This window comes from Cylas formicarius, unplaced genomic scaffold (genome assembly GCF_029955315.1).
Source record: "Cylas formicarius isolate icCylForm1 unplaced genomic scaffold, icCylForm1.1 PGA_scaffold_10__41_contigs__length_53128322, whole genome shotgun sequence".
Lineage (NCBI taxonomy): Eukaryota > Metazoa > Arthropoda > Insecta > Coleoptera > Brentidae > Cylas > Cylas formicarius.
Window position 1 is genome coordinate 37984835 of NW_026844214.1, and position 22599 is coordinate 38007433.

General features: G+C 32.0%; 1 protein-coding gene across 1 annotated transcript; it reads right to left on the minus strand.

Annotated features, from left to right (window-relative positions):
• Positions 1–15: 15 nt before the first annotated feature.
• On the minus strand, positions 16–18224 carry LOC132705906 (uncharacterized). Its single transcript, XM_060676865.1, has 5 exons — positions 17894–18224; positions 9317–9527; positions 1545–1649; positions 403–528; positions 16–290 (listed from the first exon to the last, which is right to left on the minus strand). Exons 2-5 carry the CDS (start codon positions 9483–9485, stop codon positions 199–201), a joined length of 492 nt encoding a protein of 163 aa, XP_060532848.1. The 5' UTR covers positions 9486–9527; positions 17894–18224; the 3' UTR covers positions 16–198.
• Between the last annotated feature and the right edge of the window lie 4375 nt (positions 18225–22599).

The following is a 22599-nucleotide window of genomic DNA, read 5'->3' on the forward strand; positions in this document are numbered from 1 at the left end:
TTGGAAATAAAAATCTTTGTGATATTATTGTCATTTATTTTAAACAAAATCAACAAGTTTAATAATACTGGTGCAAATATAAAATTAGCAAAAATAAATAAAGTACTGCCTGTACCTACATAATTAAATGTGTTCCTTTTTAGAAACAATGCATACATTTCTACACACAATTATATTGAATACGTATTTCATTGTGAGTCACAGTATAAAGATTTGTACGACCAAAACTAAGAAGCATAAAAAAGCTGGTACTTTACTTCGGTTACTGCTCGCACTTAGTTTTTCCTTCCCTAGAACAATAATATTATACAATCAATCACGGACGCAAACAGAATATCTGCAACTAAAAAAACATTAGAAAACGTAGATAAATACTAATACAATACTAAAACAAAAACTTACATTTTTGAAGTAAATATCTATCACAGCAGCAAGTTCTTACTCGGGTGTATTTAGCACAATCTGACTGTACTGGACTGCACAATTGAGTCCCGAAGTAACAAGTATGTGGTATGAAAGGCAGTACCTCTGAAAACAATTGTTGATATGAATTTGCAATATTAAGCAAGAAATACTGTTTAATCATTCGTATTCTGCCAAAGCTGGTGAAATCTAAACTTCTGAACTTTGTACCTCAGCGCGTGTCTTTAAATTCACGCATTATCAACAAATAGTTCATCATTAGGTTTAGTTATTAATTTCGTGATAGTTATAAATCAATAATTAAATAACTAGAAATCTGCAGTCAGTCCAATAATTGATACCTTCCCATTTTTTGATAATAGAACGTATTTTATCATGATAAAATCTGTGGTGAAAATGTCAAAAATATACAATAATTCAATTCTGATATTTTAAAAATTTTCCGAAGTTTGGTAAAGCATTCCTGAGAAATTGACGTAGCTCCTGATTAATTGAAATTTGAAATTTGTTTGTTTTGAAAAGTCTATTCAGACGAAAAAGTGTAATAAAATTGGAATGTGATAACACAAATACATGTAATCAATAAAGCAATCAAACACTGTTAGAGTCATTAACAATTCCAAACATCATCGGCATTCCTCCTTTCATTAAATGCGATAGAAAGGCGATCGGTACTTGCAAAATTACAATTTATATCGGTATAAATACACATAGGTATTAACAGGCTGATTTCTCTAGTTGCTACTCGAGAATTCGGAATAGTTATTAACCTTAATTAACTATTAAAACCAATTAAACGTTTGTCTCATTGTCGTTTATGCAGTTAATATAACGACACGAGCAGATATGACGATTTTGTATAAAAACAAAAACCTTTGCACTCAGAATTTTATTTCAATTTAAACGCGTTAATAACACATCCAAGAATATGTTTTTGCAGCATTTATCAATCCTTTAATTTTCGTTTGCAATAGTTAAATAATATTGTTTTATTTTTTTATAAACTAACCTTTCGGGGTCTGAAAATGTGCCCTTTCCCGAAATGGATTTCCGTTTAAGCACCAGTTTAACATAATCGGAAAATGTCATGAGAAATGGGTCGATATGAAGTCAGTACTTACCATGGTAACGTTTATCACAACAGCAGTGGTCGCTGATAAGGTCCGAACCCAAACAATAGTGTATTTCTTCTTTGGTACATTCTTGACATCCTGCTAGAGGAGTCACTGAAATGAAAAATCATATTTTTAAATACCAAGTTTTCAAAAATGTTAGGTATGAAAGTATCAAAACTTTTTTTAAAAATATAAAATTTAATTTGGTTGATTAGTTTTGTTTAGTTGTTTTGTTTGTTTGTTGGTTGGTTAGTTTGTTTTAAAACGAGGATGTTTTTTATCCTTTCAGAATGTAACCAAAATTGTTTATTGACTTCACAATCCTAATGCTCATATACTCAAATACATACAAGGAAAGTATTGGGATCAAATAGATTTTGCTTTTGTTTTGCTCACTGAGGGGTTAAATAGATTATATGATACTTCTAAATGTCCATTAGGCTAAGTGAATGCCTATAGGATATCCTAATACCATTCGGTCGGTAATTAAAATGTAAAATTAATGATACCTACATCCCACATTTAATATAATTCGTGTCTTATTACATTAAAGTGTGGACACCATGCATAAGATAAATAGCTTATTACAATTAGGATATAAAATACCATTTATTGTGAAATTCTTCTACGTAACTTACAATACGTAAATGGAATATACTACTTCGCTATTTGGTTAGTTAGGTTCGATTTTTGATAAAATGGAGTAATGGTTTTTGGTACCACACACTCATTTTGATCATACAATCCATAAAGGTTTTTTGCCTAGAGCATTTCACGCCGTATAGTGTTTGAACTAAAAAATACTGCAGATCCATTTATTTCCAGCGGCATCTTTAATTAAAATTAGATAAATACCTTTTAAGAGTGGAAGCGTTTCGATCATATTTCAAAATATTTACGCTTTGAAATGAAGATCTAATTATTCCACTTGAAAAAAGAAATTGCTGCATTCGCTTAAGTGCTTTGAGATCATTTATTTCCGTTTAAATTTATACGACGCCGTTAAGAATTAACTTAGTCTGAAAACAAATCTTTGAAAAAATTATTAGAAAATAATCGCTGCTAATATTTTTCATATTATCAAAAATAATCTACAGGATTCATTTATACTTTTAAAAAATTATTATTATATGAACAGGGTGTTTCTAGGCAATTAAAAACTTTCTTGTTTTAAATGGACCAGCCTGTATGTTAAATAATTTTTGAATTATTCGAAAATTTCTACACTTATTTCATGTATAATTTCCTATATCTAAGTCTTGCTGCTTCTGAAATATTTTGAATTCTATTTAGTGGTCTTATATTTATCTATTTTGCAAATAGATTTATAACTTTTTTAAAATATGCCAGAAAAGGTAAGACTTAGTTAGGTATACGTTATTATATACAAAACATGTCTGATAGTTGCGAGGAATTTAAAAAATTACTTTTTCGCGGAAATACGATGTATACATAGCATTATAATATTTTAAGAGTATAGGCAAATCCAAACAATCTTTATCTTTTTTTTAAATATTTTTTGCAAACTCTGAAATAAGGAATCATCTTATAATAAACGTTTCACCCTGTACACCGTTCACAGGATCAATTACATTCAAAAGCTGTTTGGTAAACCAAATGCAAAAATATTTATTAATAAACTTTTTAAGTACATTTAAACGAAACAAATAGTTTAATGAACGACATAAAGATTTGAAGCTACCGACCATAATTTGCTAATATCGGAATTTCCAGAAAAATATTAGGTGATCAATGTGTATCGATAATATAAACAAAAACATTTTTACGATAAAAACAACATAGTCGTTAAACAAATTACTTATTTTTTTAAAACTGAATCAATATTACAAAAAAATTGATTGCGTTTTTATTTAAAGTTACTACGATCGTTTTGAAACTTGTTCTACTAAACCAATCATGTGTGGCATTGGATTTTTTTGTTTTGGAAAAATATTTAGCAACCTTGAAACAGTCTCCAATGTCTTCTAAACAGCATTAAGGAGACTAAAATATTCTAAACATTCGTATACCGATGTTTTATGGATCATTAATTTACGTAATATTTTTTATTTTAAGAATCTTGGGGATTTATTCTACATTTATTGAGTGCTACGGTGTTGACCGTTATATTAAAAGTTTATGAGAACTTTTTAAAGTTCAAATTCAAATACGATGAACGATATAATATATCTATAATTTTAAAAGGGCATCTACCTAATTTGCTAAGTAACTTTTGATCAATTTTAAGATTTTTCATATTTTGACTATCAAAATAAATACAGATTTGAAGTCTTGCCCAGTCATACAGGTTGATAGTTCACATTTTTTAAGATGCTCAACTGAAATTTATGTCAGTTTAAATTCTCGCATCCTGATACGATCTACGGTAAATCTAGCAAATCCACCCATGATCCTTGGAGTTATCTCAGCTGAATATTAGTAAAGATGAAATCAGAAGCTGTTACATCAGTCGCGAAGCAAAATATCGAAAACCGACCATGTTTATGGATTCGTAGTAGGCTGCGAGTTATGTTACCATACGCCGTGAGTACCTGCTGAGTGTGCAAATATCATGTAATCTGGTAAGCTTGTAATTCGAAAATAAGTTTTTTTTTAAATCGGCAACCATGTTAATTGGCGCAGTCGGAACGGATTTTCGCGACTCTATAAGTAAGTATCAAACGTGTTCGATTTGTATCGTTTCAATCGAATTAACCGGGAAAAAAAGAACTGTTGTAACACTAGTGAATCTATTCGAAGCAGTGTGGAGTTTTTCCGAATATCAAAAATCTTCCAATCTATCGAAGATCTGTGGACTGTAATCACCTAGTCAATCAACGCACACATTTAACATTAACCAAATCGTCTCCAGAAGTCGAATCCTTATAAAGAAGCATGACCAGAGTTGACCTATTGATCTTAATGTAAGTGTCATTAATAATTTAATGACAAGTGTCGACGACATAACTTGCGAATTAGGTAGGCAATTCGTGTTTAAGTAGATCTTCAACTTCAACAAATCCAAAAACATTATCTACAAATCCAACTAACAACAATAAAATAGCTCATTTTACACCAGAATATTTAAATTGCGTACCAAATTTTGACGGTAACCCAATTACTTAGCAACATGTCAATTGTTAATCGATGATTTTTACGATATCGCTAATCCGAATAATATCCGAATATAATTTATTTTGAAAAACCAGAATTATATGAACCTTTCTTTGAAGTAATAAGGAAAACATTTAAATGGTCGTCTTTAGAATTTAAACCAAGTCTTAAGAAATTAATTGATGTGACCGATTGGTATTGACGAAACTTTAGCAAAAATTAAGGAAAAATATTACTTTTTACAAAACTTCTGGATTTCTCCTGCGTCGGTTTTTGCTGAGTCGAAATTGCTGACGTTTCGCCAATCATCCTGTTGACTTCTTGAGAGCTTGACTAAAACATTTTTTCGACTCAACAAAAACCGACGCAGGAGGAATCCAGAAGTTTTTTTAAAAAGTATTACGGTAGCCTGTAGAAGGTTCTTTGAAAAATTAAGAAAAACATTATTGACCTAGCCAGAAAAATTCTATACAGGCTTACATTAATAATTGCTAAATCTGTCAGAAAAGCAAATACGAACGTCGTCCAGTCCATTAGTGTTACCTCTACAGGATCGAGATTATTCACTTAGATATAATCTTGAACAAACCAAATTTCTGACCATAATCGATAGTTTTTCGAAATATGCACAGTCATACGCACGAAATTCCATATCTGCGACCGAAATTGTTGATAAATTACTTCCATTTTTCTCTCATCATACTATACCATAACAAGTTAATAATACTTTTGTAAGAGAACTTTAAAATTTACACAAAATTAAAACTCATTTTTGCTCGCCCAATCATCTGACGGAATGATTGAAAGACTCGATTCCACTTTAACGCAGCACATTGGACTATTAAACAAACAAACACCTGTTGAAAAAAAAATATTTACGCTATATTGGCCTGTAATCATTTTATTCATTTCTCTACTATATTGAAACCGATCGATATATTAAATGGTCTTATATCACCAAGTCATCTTTTTGATATTAAATTAGATCAGCTTTTCTTAAGTGACTATATAAATACACTCAAAGAAAAAGCAAAACTATTATATTCGGATATTAATAAAAGGTTACTAGAAAATAAACAAAAAATAACATCCAAATTAAATGAAAGCAGACATGGACTTGACCTATTCCAACCTAACTTGGAAACATATGTTAAAAAGCATGTTGGACAAAAACTCCCTGATAAATTTTTAAAACCTACGTAGACAGATGTGGTAAATAAAGCACGCAAAACTGTAAAAACGCAATTTTAAGCTAAAATCCATATGAACAATTTGAAACCACCACTACGACAAGTGCGAAATGGCATTTGACTTACGAGTTTATTTGACTCGTATCCGTGGGAAACGAAACCGACGTGAGAAAGTGACGCTTCCCGCACGCTACCCCCTCATATATCACTACGGTCTAAATGCGACACTAATTGAAATTAATAAATTAAGGTTGCGATCTAATAACATAACTAACTAACATGACTATTATGCCAAAGCATCGGGCTATTTAAAATTTTTTAAATTAATTAGGGATAGAGTAGAACATAGAATTAATGAAATTATTTCCGATGCCCACAGAACTAAGCGTGGATTAGTAAATATTTTAGGTTCTGTGTTTAAGTCAATAACCGGTAATTTGGACGCATCAGATGGTGAATGTTATGAGTAACTAATACGAAATCTTGAATTAAATCGTCATAAGTTAGAAAGGAATATTAGAAATCAAAGCTCAAATTTAACTCTATTATTCAACAAATAAATCAAAATGAAAAATATCGAAAGAAAATTAAATCGGGTTAGTCATATTGTTCAAACAACAATATATCGATAAAATGTGTACTTTATTAAATATATTGTTAACGAAATTATAAATGTTTACGAAATAATTGATTTGATATTGCAAGATGTTGAAAACTAAATAGTATTATTAAGCCAAACGACTTAAACAAATCGAAAAATTTTTGGTTGCATATTAGCTTGGAAACTGTTTTGAAAAATTGATTACTCTCGATAGCTTAATTCTAAATAATAGATTAACTAATTTATTGCATATTTCAGTTATAAATCCAAATGATTTTAAATATTTTCATTTCTATTCTGTCCCTATTAAACATCAGAGTCTCTTCATGATATGTTATACCGCGTAATAAATATTTAATTAAAAATCAATTACACTACATATACCAAAGAAGTCCCAGCGAATACATGACGACGTCAATTTACCTATGCCAGCAAGGAAATATTAATAGAAAGAAACTGTCGTTACGAAGTTCAGTTACTGCATCATCAAAACCTACTTCCTGCGAACAGATCTACGTCACTGTAAGGAGACCAATAATAAACTGACTGGATAATTCCAACATATGGATATTGATTTTGCCTAAAAGTAAACCGGAAAGTTAAACTATGAAGGCCAAGAAGGGCATCCAGAAGTTACCAAAACCCTGCCTATCATTTTTCCCGATTTTGATTATACGCCTCCGAATCTTCCTGTCCTTAACTTAAGTTTCTATCTACAGGAAATGTTGTTTTAGTTATAGCCTTTGTTTATGTAGCCTACAAGCATTTGATCACCAAAGGATGTTTCGGAACGAAGAAGACGGAAGAAGTAAATCCGACAATTGAACTACCTCTCACCAGGTGTAGTTCAATTGTTCCTGAGAACCTGCTGAGTGTGCAAGACTCGCAACATTTAACAATCGGAAAGTCAGTTGAAAATATTTATGTTGTAATCTTCTTTATAAAAATCGATCAAGTCAGTTAATTCACGTTTAAAATTTAAATTTCGGGTGAGTATCTTAAAAACTGTGAACCATCAACCTGTATGAGTGTGCAAAACTTCAAATCTGTATTTCTTTAGGTAGTCAAAATATAGGGATGTCTTCATGTTTAATGCGCCACACTGTATGTAAATAATAAATAAAAACCAGACTATTTCTCTAACTTTAGCTTAGATTAAGATTATTATAAAAAAAATAAAGTAAACTAACAATGACCGATGATACTAGGTAAATAAGATAGTTATCCAGAATACATAGTTTTTCTTCTTGAAATAGCAGAGAAATCGACTCTAATTTTGTTGCGCGTGGGTGTAAGCGGTGTCAAAAACGCTTGTTAAGCGAACAATAGTCCGTTGAAGCAAATTATTGGTATTATTCAATTTAATTGTATAAATTTTAGCTTATTAAAGCCATATTACCTGCTGTTTTTCCCGGATAATGTATTTTTTATGTATTCATGGAGGCCAAAGGACGACTCATTCTGTTGTTTTCACATGCAACTTAAAAATTAAATCGTAAATTGTAGTAGGTAGGTAGGTACACATTTAAGTATTTTAAGTATATAAAATTCGTGTCGATAAAAACTCAGCAGCCAACAGCAACGGCTGAAATGGAGAGAAATTTGAACAATTGCAGTAAATATTCATCAACTAAATCAAAATGAAAAATATCGAAAGAAAATTAAATCGGGTTAGTCATATTGTTCAAACAACAATATATCGATAAAATGTGTATTTTATTAAAGATATTGTTAACGGAATTATAAATGTTTATGAAATAATTGATTTCATATTACAAGATGTTGAAAACTAAATAGTATTATTAAGCCAAACGACTTTTTTAGCGAACAAATCGAAACATTTTTGGTTGCCTATTAGCTTGGAAACTGTTTTGAAAAATTGATTACTCCCGATAGCTTATTTCTAAATAATTTGGGATTAACCAAATCGTTAAAGTTCGACAAGCGCCGTTAAATATGTCGGATGAATTTTAGAAGATTGGAAACTAACTTTGTCATTTTTGATATTGATTTGAAATTTATATATCAAGAAATAATTTATTCACCAATGGTCATAACTGTTTTCTAGGGAAAAAAATATTTTGTCTAAATACACGGTGAAACTTGTATATTTTACCTATTACGACATTTGTTTTCAGAAAGTATTTGCACTTGCATTATGAGTTGGGTACTACTTCTTTTTTGAAATTGAAAAATAATTATTGCAATAAAACGCAGCGGTTTCTTTTTATTCTAATACATTTTTATGTTATTGATTTGTTGTGATTTCTTTATTATTCATTACTATTTCATATTATATTTGTAGTATTATTCCTTATGATACTTATACTTATCGCTTTATTGAAAATATTAATTTCATTACACCATTCTGATTAAAATAAAACTATAAATGTAAAAACAATTTAAAAAGATCCAACCTATTTAATATTTTGTTTAGGACTTTTAACTACATTTAATTGTGCTAAAAGTGTTTTTTTTTTAATTATTGAAAAACTCTATACAACTCACTGAATGGTCAATCAGTTAGATACGTTACCAAACATGCACGTAGTTCCTTAACCTTAACCCCTTTGAATTGCGGAAATGGCTGACGCATTCAGGTTGTGTTCGGAATATTGTTCGCAATCAATTAGATGATGGACGACAGTTAACGCACGTAAAATCACACCTCGCCTTTTTCTCGCAATCAGGTTTATGACCTATTAAATCGCCACCAAGTCATACGCATAGATATATGCTTTCAATCATTGTTTTTTTGCATGTTTTTAGTATTACAATCAAGTTGATACTTAAATAGCCTTGAACAATAATTAAAAACTTTAGTCAAATTCCCTTCGACGATGCTTATTATTCACCAGGTTGATAAGACTTACCTTCATTATAGTTTGTACTGAGTGCCACGTTTCTAGCCTGCGTGGCTGAAATATCGTGTTCCACAACATATTCCTCGTATCGCAAATTTGGGCTATCCATGGCTGGTTTGGCGACAATACTTGGAAAGGCTATGAAGATTATTAAGTAAGCAGGGATCCACAACATCATATTTCATCTTGTTGGACCCGTTAATCTACGGCAATTCGCTGACTAGAAACAAAGAATTCAAATGAAATTAATTCTAAGTTTCCCTTTTATAATTCTTTTTTATACCGAATTAAAGAAGTGACTCTAATATTGACCCTATAATCGAACGAAATTGTCGTCTTTAGGTGATAATACAGTTTAGGTGATAATACAGTTTTCGCCTAAAGACAAATGGAGACTACTTGAAATTTTATGGAAATAATAAAGACAATGGAAGGCCAGAATATCTCATTTCATAAACTGGTAGATACTCAATTGGAAAATAAACGCTAATATAATTATGCCACATGCTTACAGAAGTGTTTTTAAGTTATATATACCAGTCCAAATATCTCTTTTGCAGATATGTAGATATATTAACCGTTTACATAATTGTCTGTCATTTGATTGTGGCTCAATAAAGAAGGTGAGCGCAAATCTGCTATTGACGGACTTGGTCAACATATGAAAAGTTTATTTCAAAAATGTCGACCCGATAAAACCCAATTCGATTATAAAAAAATGAAACAACGCTTTCAAGACAACAATAAGTGTGTTTTGGTTATAATTCATAAGATTCAAGTCGGTTATCATGAATGAACGGAAAAGTGAGTGAGATAACAAATGTATCATTGCATTGTATACACACGCACACTGAAAAAAGTACGCAATAAGCTTCTAAGAGCTTCCTGACACTACCAATTCAAGGACCAATTAAATTCAAATTTTACCTTTTTTAAAGAGTTAGGTAGTATGAAAGCGTTTTTAGTACAATAAATAAATAATAATAGATAAATTGAATAAAATAACTTCAAATAAGAAATGCGACAGGCTTAGGTAACCCCCGCAGAGATGGTCCAGCGGGTTTGCGACACAATAACCAGCTGTTGTGTAGGTGTCTAATACAGGGTGCCTCATGGTTGATGGAACATTAGCCGTTTTGGAAAATCAGAACGTGACGCTCTGAGCGCTAACCCGAACCCGTCCCTAAAATATGTTCAGTCAGGCAGTGTTGCCGTTTGTATGGAATAGAAGCAACAACCTTGATTTTGTAAATGGGACTGCTGCTGATCATGTTTGTAACCTATCTCTAGCGCTTTTCGAGATATTAATTAAGGAAAACCGAAAATATGTTTGTACCGAAAGGCTTGTAAAAAAAAAGAGCTTAATAAATTTGTTGACGATAGTTCGGGAGAAGAAGAGGTGTGGTAAAATATAAGTATATAAGTAGTTCACAATATTATATATATATATATATATATATATATATATATATATATATATACATATATATATATATATATATATATATATATATATATATATATATATATATATATATATATATATATATATATATATATATATATATATGATGGAAAAATGTGATGACACTATATTCCGGGATATCATCCGTTCGCTCGTTGAACTCCGGCTGGAATCCTGCATCCGACTGGAATCCTGCAGACGTTTCGCCAAAATCTCACTTGGCATCTTCAATGCTCGCGCTTCGAAAACACTTCGAACACTTCGGATTCCAGTCGGAGTTCAACGAGCGAACGGATGATATCCCGGAATATAGTGTCATCACATTTTTCCATCTGTGAATCAATACGTGAGAATATATATATATATATATATATATATATATATATATATATATATATATATATATATATATATATATATATATATATATATATATATATATATATATATATATATATTCTCACGTATTGATTCACGGATGGAAAAATGTGATGACACTATACTCCGGGATATCATCCGTTCGCTCGTTGAACTCCGACTGGAATCCTGCATCCGACTGGAATCCTGCAAATCCTGCATCCGACTGGAATCCTGCAGACGTTTCGCCAAAATCTCACTTGGCATCTTCAATGCTATATATATATATATATATATATATATATATATATATATATATATATATATATATATATATATATATATATATATATATATATATATATATATATTTCAAACTGATTGTTTGAATATGAATTTTGAGTTCAATTATTACGCTATTTAAAGAATACGTCGTGAGTCAAGTCTTCCGGAGTTACCATATTGAACCATGCGCAATTTCCGATATAGCTCGAAGCGCAACAAAAAGATTTTACCAAAATTGCATTTGTTATGTTTCGCATTGAAGTCAATGCCGACTGCGTTTATTTATTATTTCAAAATTAATATGAATTATGTACAAACACAAATTTAATTAACGTATAAATTGGTTGGGAACTACAGCTGCAATAAGGTTACGTCCTATGGTTTTTTATCTGCCCACGCTATTATAACAAAGCTCGGTTTTTCAACAAAACCTAACAAATTTGTCATCATCTTGCTGCAAGTTGAATTTATTGAATTGACTTCTGCACTTTAGAGTTAATGAATACGACCCCTACGTAATGGTTCGAACAGGCGGATAGAAGCGGGAAAAATGAGTACTTACGTAACAATGATCACGCAATATTGATTTTCGTTCTCTCAGGCAAACTAAAATCATTCCCTTAGGAACATATTAGATTAAGGGGGAAATAAAGAATATGTTCGACAAAGCAACGTATAAAATTCTTTAACACGCACATATATTATATTGATTTGGTTATTGTTCTCACATCACTCTTGATCAAGTAGTGAAGAACTTCTGTTTCAGCCCTATTGTTAGTATCATGATTTAATTTGCTGAAATGAAATTTCACTGCCTTACGGGAAACATTTGTCAGTGAAAATTCAGTTTTTTTTATAATTCTTGTGACGATTCTAATTCTGAAAACTTTCTACATAAACAAATTTTGGGAAATATTCAAAAATAATAATCAAACATACGATCATAACTACTCACTACTCGCGTTTCAAACTAGTTTAGCAGCAAGCAGCAACAAGGGGTGAACATCATCACCACTATTTTTACACTGAATCCAAACCTGCTGGACTATAAAAACTTCATCAAATTTATAGCATATTAAACAACAAGTGTGGTAAACGGCATTTGACTTAAAAAGTTGACCAAACTTGTCGCATTAGTTTTTGCAAAACAACACATGACATGACGTCAGAATTCACAAACGTCAAAATTCAAGCGGTGGGTAATATCTCCAAAAACCTCCGATTGCACCCAAACCCATGGGTAATATCCTAGAAATGTCCGAAGTATCCGATGTGGTAAATAGGGGGAATAATTGGGTATTTTAGAGAAGGTCGTAAAAAAAATCTTCAATTTTAGATTCTTAGTCGCAATCTACTTAACAAGATTTTAATTTTTGGCCATTGACAAATTAATAGTAGCAAGTGAATAGTAAAGCAGAATGTACCCGGTTTCACTACATCAAGTGTTATAAGTGTGTTTGTAATTGTTTGCAATTTTTAAATTTAATTGTTTCAATGAAATTTTAATGTTATCAAATATGATATCTATATATCTAGGTCCTTTTTTCCCTAAAATATTTATTTTGCAAACAAAATGTTAAAACTGATAGTAAGTGAAACATAATTTGTTCATGCGGATGGCAGGGATCCATAGGATTATAAATACAAAATGTAATTTTTCAATTTTGTAAAATAGCTGCTTTTAGTACAAATAACTAATTGGAAAGATGTACGTAGACATAATGCGTTATCATCTGAGAAGGCAGGCTGGACCCAGTAAAATAAGATTTTCAATTGTTCCCGGAATAGTGTTATCTACAGGGTGTGCAAATAGTGTGTCAAAGTGATATATCTCCTTTATCATTTGTTTTAGAGGAGAATGTTAAATTCAAAAGTTATAGATGAGACTAAAAGAAACAATTTGAAATTATTTTCAAATATGGGAGATTTATAAGTGTGTGGAAAACCCAAACTATTTATTAAAATTGAAAACCCTCTATATTATGCAATTCAATTAAACTCAATCGCCCACTGTAGGGATGTTATAGTTTGTGCTGCCAACAATTTTATAAAGTGGCAGTTATTTATCTTATACACGTCTTGAAGTTATTTCGAATCTTTTATATAGGGTGAGTCAAAATGAAAAATATTAATTTTCATGAAAAAAAAAAACAAAAAACAAAGACTGTATATTATACTTCCATTAATTACTTCTATTAATGCTCTTTTAATTTTAATTAATACCCAAACCGAGTATTTTTTGAGGTATACACATTTTTAAGAACAAAATGCAGAAAATTAACAAACTGCGAAAATATCACGAAAGACTGAGAACAAAATAAATACGACCTAAACGTGAAAAGTCTCAAGAGGCGAATTAAGTATAATAATAATATAAAGTATAAGAGTTTATTAAATCCGAGATTTAAGCAAAAATAAAATTATGAATTGCGCAATATTGGAAAACCAATTCAAACAGTATTTCACGCTAGGGATAGAATAAAAAAATTCAATATTAATATTTGTAATAGTTCCAGCAAGAACACTTAAAAAGTAAGAACAAAACTGCAAAACAAAAAGGAACTGTTTCAGTTTATTTATTGCACGAACCACCGACTTCGATACACGCTCCAACTCGGTCTTTAAACGATTGAGCAGTATTCCCTAGCATTTCATGACTAACACTTTGAAAGGCTTGTCTTATCTTCTGTTTCATGTCCTCTTTTATTATGGGGGCAGTTTTATACACCTGGTCTTTTTCATATCCCCTCAGAAAATAGTCCATCTTTGTCCGATCTAGGTGACCACCGTTGGGGAATAAATTTTTTTAGTAGTTCGTAACTTCATAGGCATGGTGTGCACTTCGTTTGGAATAGTTCTTAACATATTCTGCCACCTCTGCTCTAAAAGGTCTAAGTAAACTTGCTCATTTTATACTTAGATTTAAAGGACACGATCGGAAAACATTATTTATAGTTCAATAACATTTTGGGCTTTAAGAAAGACAGAATTTGTAAATTAATGGCAAGAGAAGAAACATTTTTTGCAAAAAATAAAAAATTTACTTACTTATTTTTATTTTTCATAGCTTATTCCGACATTTTCTCGTAATTTGACAAATTTTCGAACTTTTGTTCGTCAAAATGTGTATACTTCAAAAAATACTAAGTTTAGGTATAAGGAATGCTTAATAAAATTGGAAGAGCATTAATAGGAGTAATTTGATTTTTTCACGAAAATAAATATTTTTAAATAACTCCACTACTTTATAAAATTGTTGGCATAATAAAGAGTGTTAAACAGAGGGCATTTTTGACGAAAAAATGGACATAAATGCGAAAGCACTGGATATAGACCATAACAACCCTACATTCGGTGAGTATCAACTAATCCAATAATATATAGGGTGTTTCAATAAAATATATATAAGTTTGGATTCCCACATATTTATGAATCACAATGTATATATATTCTTTTAGTCTTATCTATAACTCTTGTATTGAAAACATTTTTCTAAAACAAATAATAAATTAGATATATTATTTTGACACACTGTTCGGACACCCTGATTTTAGTTTCATTTTTAAGACATGATTTTTTTTTGCAAAAACCTCATAAAAAAGAAGTTATAATTACGATTATGATCATTTTTAGTTGGAAAACCCTGAATATTTTTAGAATTTTGTTACGCGGATATTAAAATCATCTAGTACAATTATAATGTTTTGTTTGCGATATTAAAACGCTAAAAAGGCATTCCTGTTTATATTCCTCTCACCTAAAAATGTTATTAGACATTGATTTAACGTTTTCTCAACTTTTTTCATTATTTCATTTATTGTTATTGTATTATTATTTTATTTATTTATGTAGTTGCTAAAAAACGTTATATTACTCTAAATATTATCTTTTTGATATTTAGTATTTGTAAAAATTATAGCTAATTTAAAAATTGTGGTAACAGTGAGAAAAAACAAAAAAGAACTTTGGCAAATGAATTATTGTTAACTAGTGTTTTGTTTTTGCATTACTTTATATCATGCCAAAGTAATATTTATATTTGCCAGCTATTAATAAGCAAATGGAATAAATGTAAAACAATACATTTGAAGTGAAACGTGGCTTTAATATTGGTGTCATTTATTAAGGAAATTTGTATGTGATATTTTACAGGTTAAAAGTAAAATTGTGTCGTATTTAAACTTCAATTAGAGGAAAAAAGAACTTTCCATCGAAGTGTTAATCCGTGTTAATTTTTAGTAAGTATTGTACCAACACTTACAGATATAGCTGTTTCGACGAACTAAAACTTAATTGAAACTACAACAGAAGAAACCTATCATCGATATACCGGGTGGCACAACAAAGTGAGAATACTCTATACCTTTTAAACGGCTTGAGATAGCAATTTGAAATTTGGAACGGTTAATATAGGCTGAATGTCCAATTTTTGACAATATATAGTCAATGGTTGCACTTCCGGTTTGAGCGGAAACGACTGTAACTTTCAAATTATAAATAGCACAATCTATTTTTTTTTTGCATTTTTGTATTCAGGAGATCATTCTACGTACGGTAAGACGGTTTTTCTCGTTTCTTTTTTGTTTTTTTAAATTTTCGAAAATTCTGTCTAGGAGGCTGTGACCATGAAAAAAACTATTTACCGGGTCACTTAATTATGGGAAAAATTGTGAATGAAACTCTTCTTTACTTGTCTAATGGCAAATAGCATTTAATGTAATAAACTATTAATTCTTTAGGATAAACTATATTTTTTCAAATAGCACCCTAATGGAAACAAAAACTTTTTAGAACCGGTAGTTTTTTTTCAGCATTTTGACACCAACATTTTCAAAATCCGTTAAAAAATAAGCTCACAGGAAGAAAAAAACCAGATAAGTATTTTTTTTATATAAAAACAAAATATTACTTAGGTGGCTTTGTTTCTATTCATCATCATGATCGAAAATTCTGACAGTTTGTACATTTTTATCTGATCGATTTTGTCGAATTTCAGCGGATAATATCGGACGGATCTGATATAGTATAACTCCAGAAATGTTAGGAAGGGTTACAGCGAATGTCAGTTCTAGAGCCAGGGAGTGTAAAATACAAGAAGGAGGACATTTTGAAAACATTCTATGAAAGTTCCATCTTAAAATCAATTTTTTATTAAGTAAATATCTATCGCACTTATTTAATTCAAATGAATACAAAACTCCAGTTCCAATATAAAAGAATGTGATATTTTGTGTCAATGTAAAACTTGTCTTGCAGTAACACACGTTGGTATACCACTTTCAAATCGATTCAGCGACATTGTTGAGGTATTATTTTTTAGATTCTCAAAATATTGTGTTGAATTATCCCAAAAAGTGACAGATTTGAAAAGAAAAAAAATATTTCTATTCTCTTGTTCTTCTGAGTTTCCGGTAAAAACTGCTTGTAACTTATGACGTACATACAATACTTACGTTAGTTTTTAACTGTGTCCCCGTATTCCAAAAGCATATCAACTTTTTACCATAATAAAACACTCAACAAAAAATTGTAATCGATGAATCTCAGAAGAAACTCTTATTTTTTAACGGATTTTGGAAACATTGTGTCAAAATGTTGCAAAAAAAGTACCGGTTTTAAAAAGTTTTTATTCTCACTAGGGTGGTATTTGAAAAACTAGGTTATCCTAAAAAATTAATAGTTCATTACATTAAATGCTATTTGCCATTAGACAAGTAAAGAAAAGTTTCATTTACAATTTTTCCCATGATCTGGTGACCCGGTAAATAATATTTATGGTCAGAGCCTCCTAGGCACAATTTTCAAAGATTAAATAAAAATTAAAAAAAAAAAACAAAAATAATAAGAAAAACCGTCCTATCCTACGTAGAATGGACCCAAAAAATTGTAGGTGTGCATTTATTATCGCTAACTCAAGCCGTTTAAAAGTTATAGTGTTGTCAATTTCATGTGTCACCCGGTATGTATCGTGGTCTTTTTCTAGATTGCGACGTCTACGGAATACTTTATTTTCGTTTATGATGAGATGCACCTTTGAACTGATCAGAAAAAATGATTAATATTTTTTCCAATAGCGCCGGCCAACTGATCGTGCAGTCTGGTTATTTTATTTTAAATCAGTTCCAGTCGCACATAGTGAATGCGGTATGAGTTGTGATTATGATGAGATTGATGTTCCAGTACACGGGTTCAAAGCTAATCTATTGGCAAACAATGAAAAAGTAATTTTTACGATTAAGAATAAAGCAAAAATAAGTGTCCGCCCTTATGGAGCCAAGTTACGTCTATTAAAATCCCATTCTCCGAAAACGATTGGCTACTCCACTTTTTATAGCACTTTTAACGCATCGATAACCAAAGGCATAAACACAACCTAGACACCATTCTTTGTGAGATAAAAAAGACATTTGCATTTTAAACTAGACCGCAAATAAAATAAGTATAAGCATAAGCACATTATACTTAATGTTTTTACTCACCGATGATCAAATTCTCATCGACACATTTATATCATATGTTATTTATGTTTTCCGTTAATTTGAGCGTGGTATAAATGTCACGCCGGGTTGCCTATATGCTCCCTTTATTCGAAGAACCCTCGCATATAAAATCCTTATCGCATTGTACACATATTTGTCTTGAATTATTTTCTAAACGAGTGGCGATGAATCAACCGACGGCGGTTAATGTCAATAATATTTTTCGAATGCCCAGAACATAACGCAACACCGCAGGCACTGACTCAACTCTGACTGCAGGCAATTGCGCGGTCGATTTTGTTGCAAATAAAGGCGACGGCGGTGTTGGCACTGAAAACCGCCGCGCCTCCGTCCCGGCGCTGTAAACCGCGCCGACGCTACTGAAGTTAGGGATGGTAGTAAAAACCGGCCAGAACAACCTTTATCGGGACGATTCGGGGTTGAAGAGAGGCTAATAAGAATAAGCGTCTTTTACAAATCGCTAACACTAACTACTACGTGTAACTCTATATAGTGCACTCGAAAAATAACAATACGTGTTTGTAATAAGTAATATTTAATTATTTTATATACCTATTTTAACCTCTACTTAGGAATATTTTATATGAATATTTAAAGACTACATTTACATTACATTAATTTTCTGCTGCATTTTTTTAATATGCCAATACACAGCTCGTACTTCGGCTTGTATTTTCGACATCTCTTCGAGCGGGGCATCTTCCCCATGAGACAAAAAAACAATTCTAGCAGCTTAATTGAATATTGTTGAATGGTCCCCACACATTCTTGCTTTATCTGTCAAGTCTGCTGTTGTAGGCAAATCCAAAAGCTTCCCCAACCATCCTTCCGAGGCCCTGAAATCGATAATGCCAAACCGTTCAGCAAATTCTTCTGCTTTTAGTTTTTTAGGTCCAGACAGTGCTAGCTTTAACCACTGCAATATTGTTCGATCCAAATCTTCAAATTTTCGCTTTCTTAGTTTTTTACTAGAACTGCCTGCCGCTTCAGTCTGAATGATTTCATTTATTTGTTATTTATTAACGTCTTTATTCACCATAAATTATATATAACAATTACATTACATGGTCAAAAGGTGAAGCGTCACCCTAATGGACGTTTTTAAGCTTAACCCCACCGAAACAACAATGATTTATACTAAACCGTATCGATAATCCTAAAGAAAAACAACGTTGCTATGTAATTACCGATTGTCACTCTCAGATAACAACTGATTCTTGAGTCTCTTTTTAAAAGTTTTGATTGTGTCGTTATGATAGTCCATTGACAATTTATTGTAAAGACTGGGAGCCTCATAAGAAAATGACCGCCTAAACCTTGAACAGGTGTTCCGCGGGATTATCAACAACCTACTGTTGCGGGTATGATAAGAACTGATGTTCTCAATTGTGGCCAATTTCAAGTTTCAGTTTTAATCCACCCGACTAGGCAATTTTGTAACTGATTCTATCGAACTTCCTGATGCCGTAGGAGAAATGATAGCAGGAATTCTGAATCGTCTGTAGCCTATCGCAATCCCTACGCAACAGTGCCGGTCCATACACAGAATCGCAGTAAGACACTCTAGAAAGAATTAAACTCTCACACAAGTGCAACTTTAACTCTGGTGGCATAATATTCTTATTTTGATAGAGTAGTTTGACTTGTGTAATTCACATGTTGGTGAAGCGCAACATACTGTGAAGCCACAACCCCAAGTTCCTGGCCTCATCGACCGTGGGAAGGATCTCATTCCTAATCGCAAGTTTTACGGTGTTCTTTGCAGAGCCTCAGGTCCAAAAAACATGACCGCTGATTTAGACGCGTTAAAACTAAGATTATGCGCTGAAGAAAACGCGACAATTGGCGTCAAGTCCTTATTTATTTTTTGATTAGCTGAATGAGTTTCTGGTACGTGATATGACAAATAAATCTGAGTATCGACGTCGACAGGTGTCGACGTAGGCGTAGAAGTCAGCAATATAAATCGAAAATAGTGGTTGCCCAAGCATAGATCCCTGAGGAACTGCCTGCAGCACTCTTATTGCAGCCGACAACTTACTCTCATATGAGAACACCTGTTGCCGATCTCTCAAATAATCCCCAATCAAACCAACGGACGATGGGTGAAAACCGTAGTAGCCCAATTTATTACACAACATGCAATGATCCACCTTATCAAAAGCTTTACTACAGTCAAGCAGAATCAAACTAGTCACTTCCTCGCTGTCCACAGCGCACAGTAAATCCACGATCTTAATCAGGGGCGTTGTAGTGCGAAAATTCTGTTTAAAGTCAGACTAAGCACTTGAAACTATATTACTTTGAAAGCCATAATCAGAGATTTGTTCCTTCATAATTTTTTCCAATTTTTGACTGTGGTGGGGGTACTTATAAAATAACTGTTAATAGAGCCAAGATCAGTGACGTGCTCAGGCAAAGTAGTACCAGTCGAATCGCTCAAAATTTGCATATTGCGCAACACACTCCAAGCGGAGCCACTGTTACTGTGAAACAAGACTTGTTGGATATACCTCTTGTTTCCTCTCTTCATAATACTAGCACTATGGTTGCTGAGAGTCTTGTAGTGTTCCCGGTGCTCATCCGTCCTGGTCTGTTTAAATTTGGCATAAGCAATATCCAAGGAGCCAAGGAGCTGGGGGTTTTGTAACTTATCCTTTCATTAAAGAACTCGACCATGTCCTCAACATCAGTAAGACTGTAGATGTGATATCTTCTTTGCACCTCCAAATCGTGGACGGTATAAGTCCGTATCGACGTCCACATCACTTTTCTTTTCTCTCCGTTCTATCTCCCGAATTAAAACAACTTTATTATCTAGAGATTAAATTTTTCGCTCATCCGCCATGTTCGTTCTATTCACTAAGTCAAGTTAGAACTTATTGCAAAAATGGTGTGCTTTTATGCATGCTTAGAAAAGCAATAACATAATCGCTCATTACGAGAAAAACAATTAGGACGGCCAGGTTCACGGTAATTAGATTATTAGGATAAGAAATTTTGAAAAGGTAAGAGACTCTATTAATTACAAGTCGGCCTACATTCATTACTTTGTTACCTGATGTGACTTATTTCTTTCGGTATAGAGAGTGAGAAATTCGTTATACAGACTTTCGCTATAGGGAGTTTTCACTGTGCTATGCTGTGTTTCTTAATGCGAGAGAGTTATAAAACGTAAATTTGCAATGAGAATTTCTTGGTTAAAGAACCTTGGAACTTTGTTTCAACAACAGTGCTTTTTCAATCTGCGGCGAACCAAATTGATTGATTAATGCGCTACTATATTGTATAATAAAAATAATTATACATTTTATATGATTATAGAGATTAACAGAAAATTGAGATTTTAATTAATATAAATACATATATATTACACATATTGAAAAAATTCTACTATTTACAATACCAGTTCATTTGTAAATTTTAGTCATCGTGTTCCAAATTGAAGTCCAGAGAAATAATTAAGGGATATACAGTGTTTTGTAGCATGTAATTATTAGCTTCTCACATTCATTTTTCTATTTCATCTTCGATGCACTTACTGCATTTTTCAAAATGTTTTTATTCCCTCCTGTAAGAGGGTTTTAGCGCCTCTCATTTTAAAAGTGGTGTTTTGCTTTGCTACAAACCCATTTACTTGCGCCGATACCAATTCTATGGGGTACTTTTTACAAAACTTCTGTATTCCTCCTGCGTCAGTTTTTGCTGAGTCGAACTTGCTAACGTTTCGCGAATCATCCTGTTGGCTTCTTCAGAGCTTGACTGAAACTGACTCGCATTTTACTCTGTACCTGCTTATATATTGTTTGAGTGGGGCGGAGCTAAGTCAGGGGCATAAATACCGTCTCGGATAAGTTCATTATCTCATTGGTTTCAAAAGTTATGAGAAAATAATTAATACAAAAGTTCTAAAAATTGTTAGCATGCACAATTTAAAATTATTTTAAAGTGTCTCAAAAAAAGCGTGACGAACAAAATTAAATTTTGTTGTGAATTCGTTTTGAAATTCTTCAACTTTTTTTAGTTTTTCAAAGAACTTCCACAGATTACTGTAATACTTTTCACAAAACTTCTGGATTCCTCCTGCGTCGGTTTTTGTTGAAACAAACTTGCTGACGTTTCGCCAATCATCCTGTTGGCTTCTTCAGAGCTTAACTGAAATGGACTCGCATTTTACTCTGTACCTTCTTATATATTGTATGAGGATGACGGAGGTAAATGAGAGGTATAAACACCGTCTCGGATGACTAATTCCCCATATTGGTGACAGGTAAAGACCTCAGTCGCGGTTAAGATTGTTAGGTTGTTTATAGATTTCTATAGACTCTCCGATTTTTCGTTGGTACAGGAATTAATTACATGCAAGAATTTTAGTTTATTCGAATCAAATTTGATTTGATTCGTCAACTGCTGATGAGTTTATTTATCTTAGTCTTAGGGCTCTTTCATGTTCTTTGAGCCTAGTTGATATTTTTCGTCCGGTCTTGCCAATGTATTCTTTGTCGCATATCCATGGAATACTGTAAACTCCTGGCATCTCAAATGGAAGAGTTTCGCACAAGTGGTGAATCTGGTTTTGACGTTATATTTCTTTATAACTTTTGATATGTGGTCAGTGATGTTTTGAATGAAAGGAAGGACAACAGTGGCAAGTGTAGAATTGCTTTCGGCCTTATTGCTATTGC

Coding starts and splice junctions, on each gene's coding strand:
- LOC132705906 (XM_060676865.1), bottom strand. CDS start 9,485: ATGATGTTGTGGATCCCTGCTTACTTAATAATCTTCATAGCCTTTCCA. Junction 1,650..9,316: donor CAGTACAAACTATAATGAAG/GTAAGTCTTATC, acceptor TTTTCATTTCAG/TGACTCCTCTAGCAGGATGT. Junction 529..1,544: donor TTGTGATAAACGTTACCATG/GTAAGTACTGAC, acceptor AATTGTTTTCAG/AGGTACTGCCTTTCATACCA.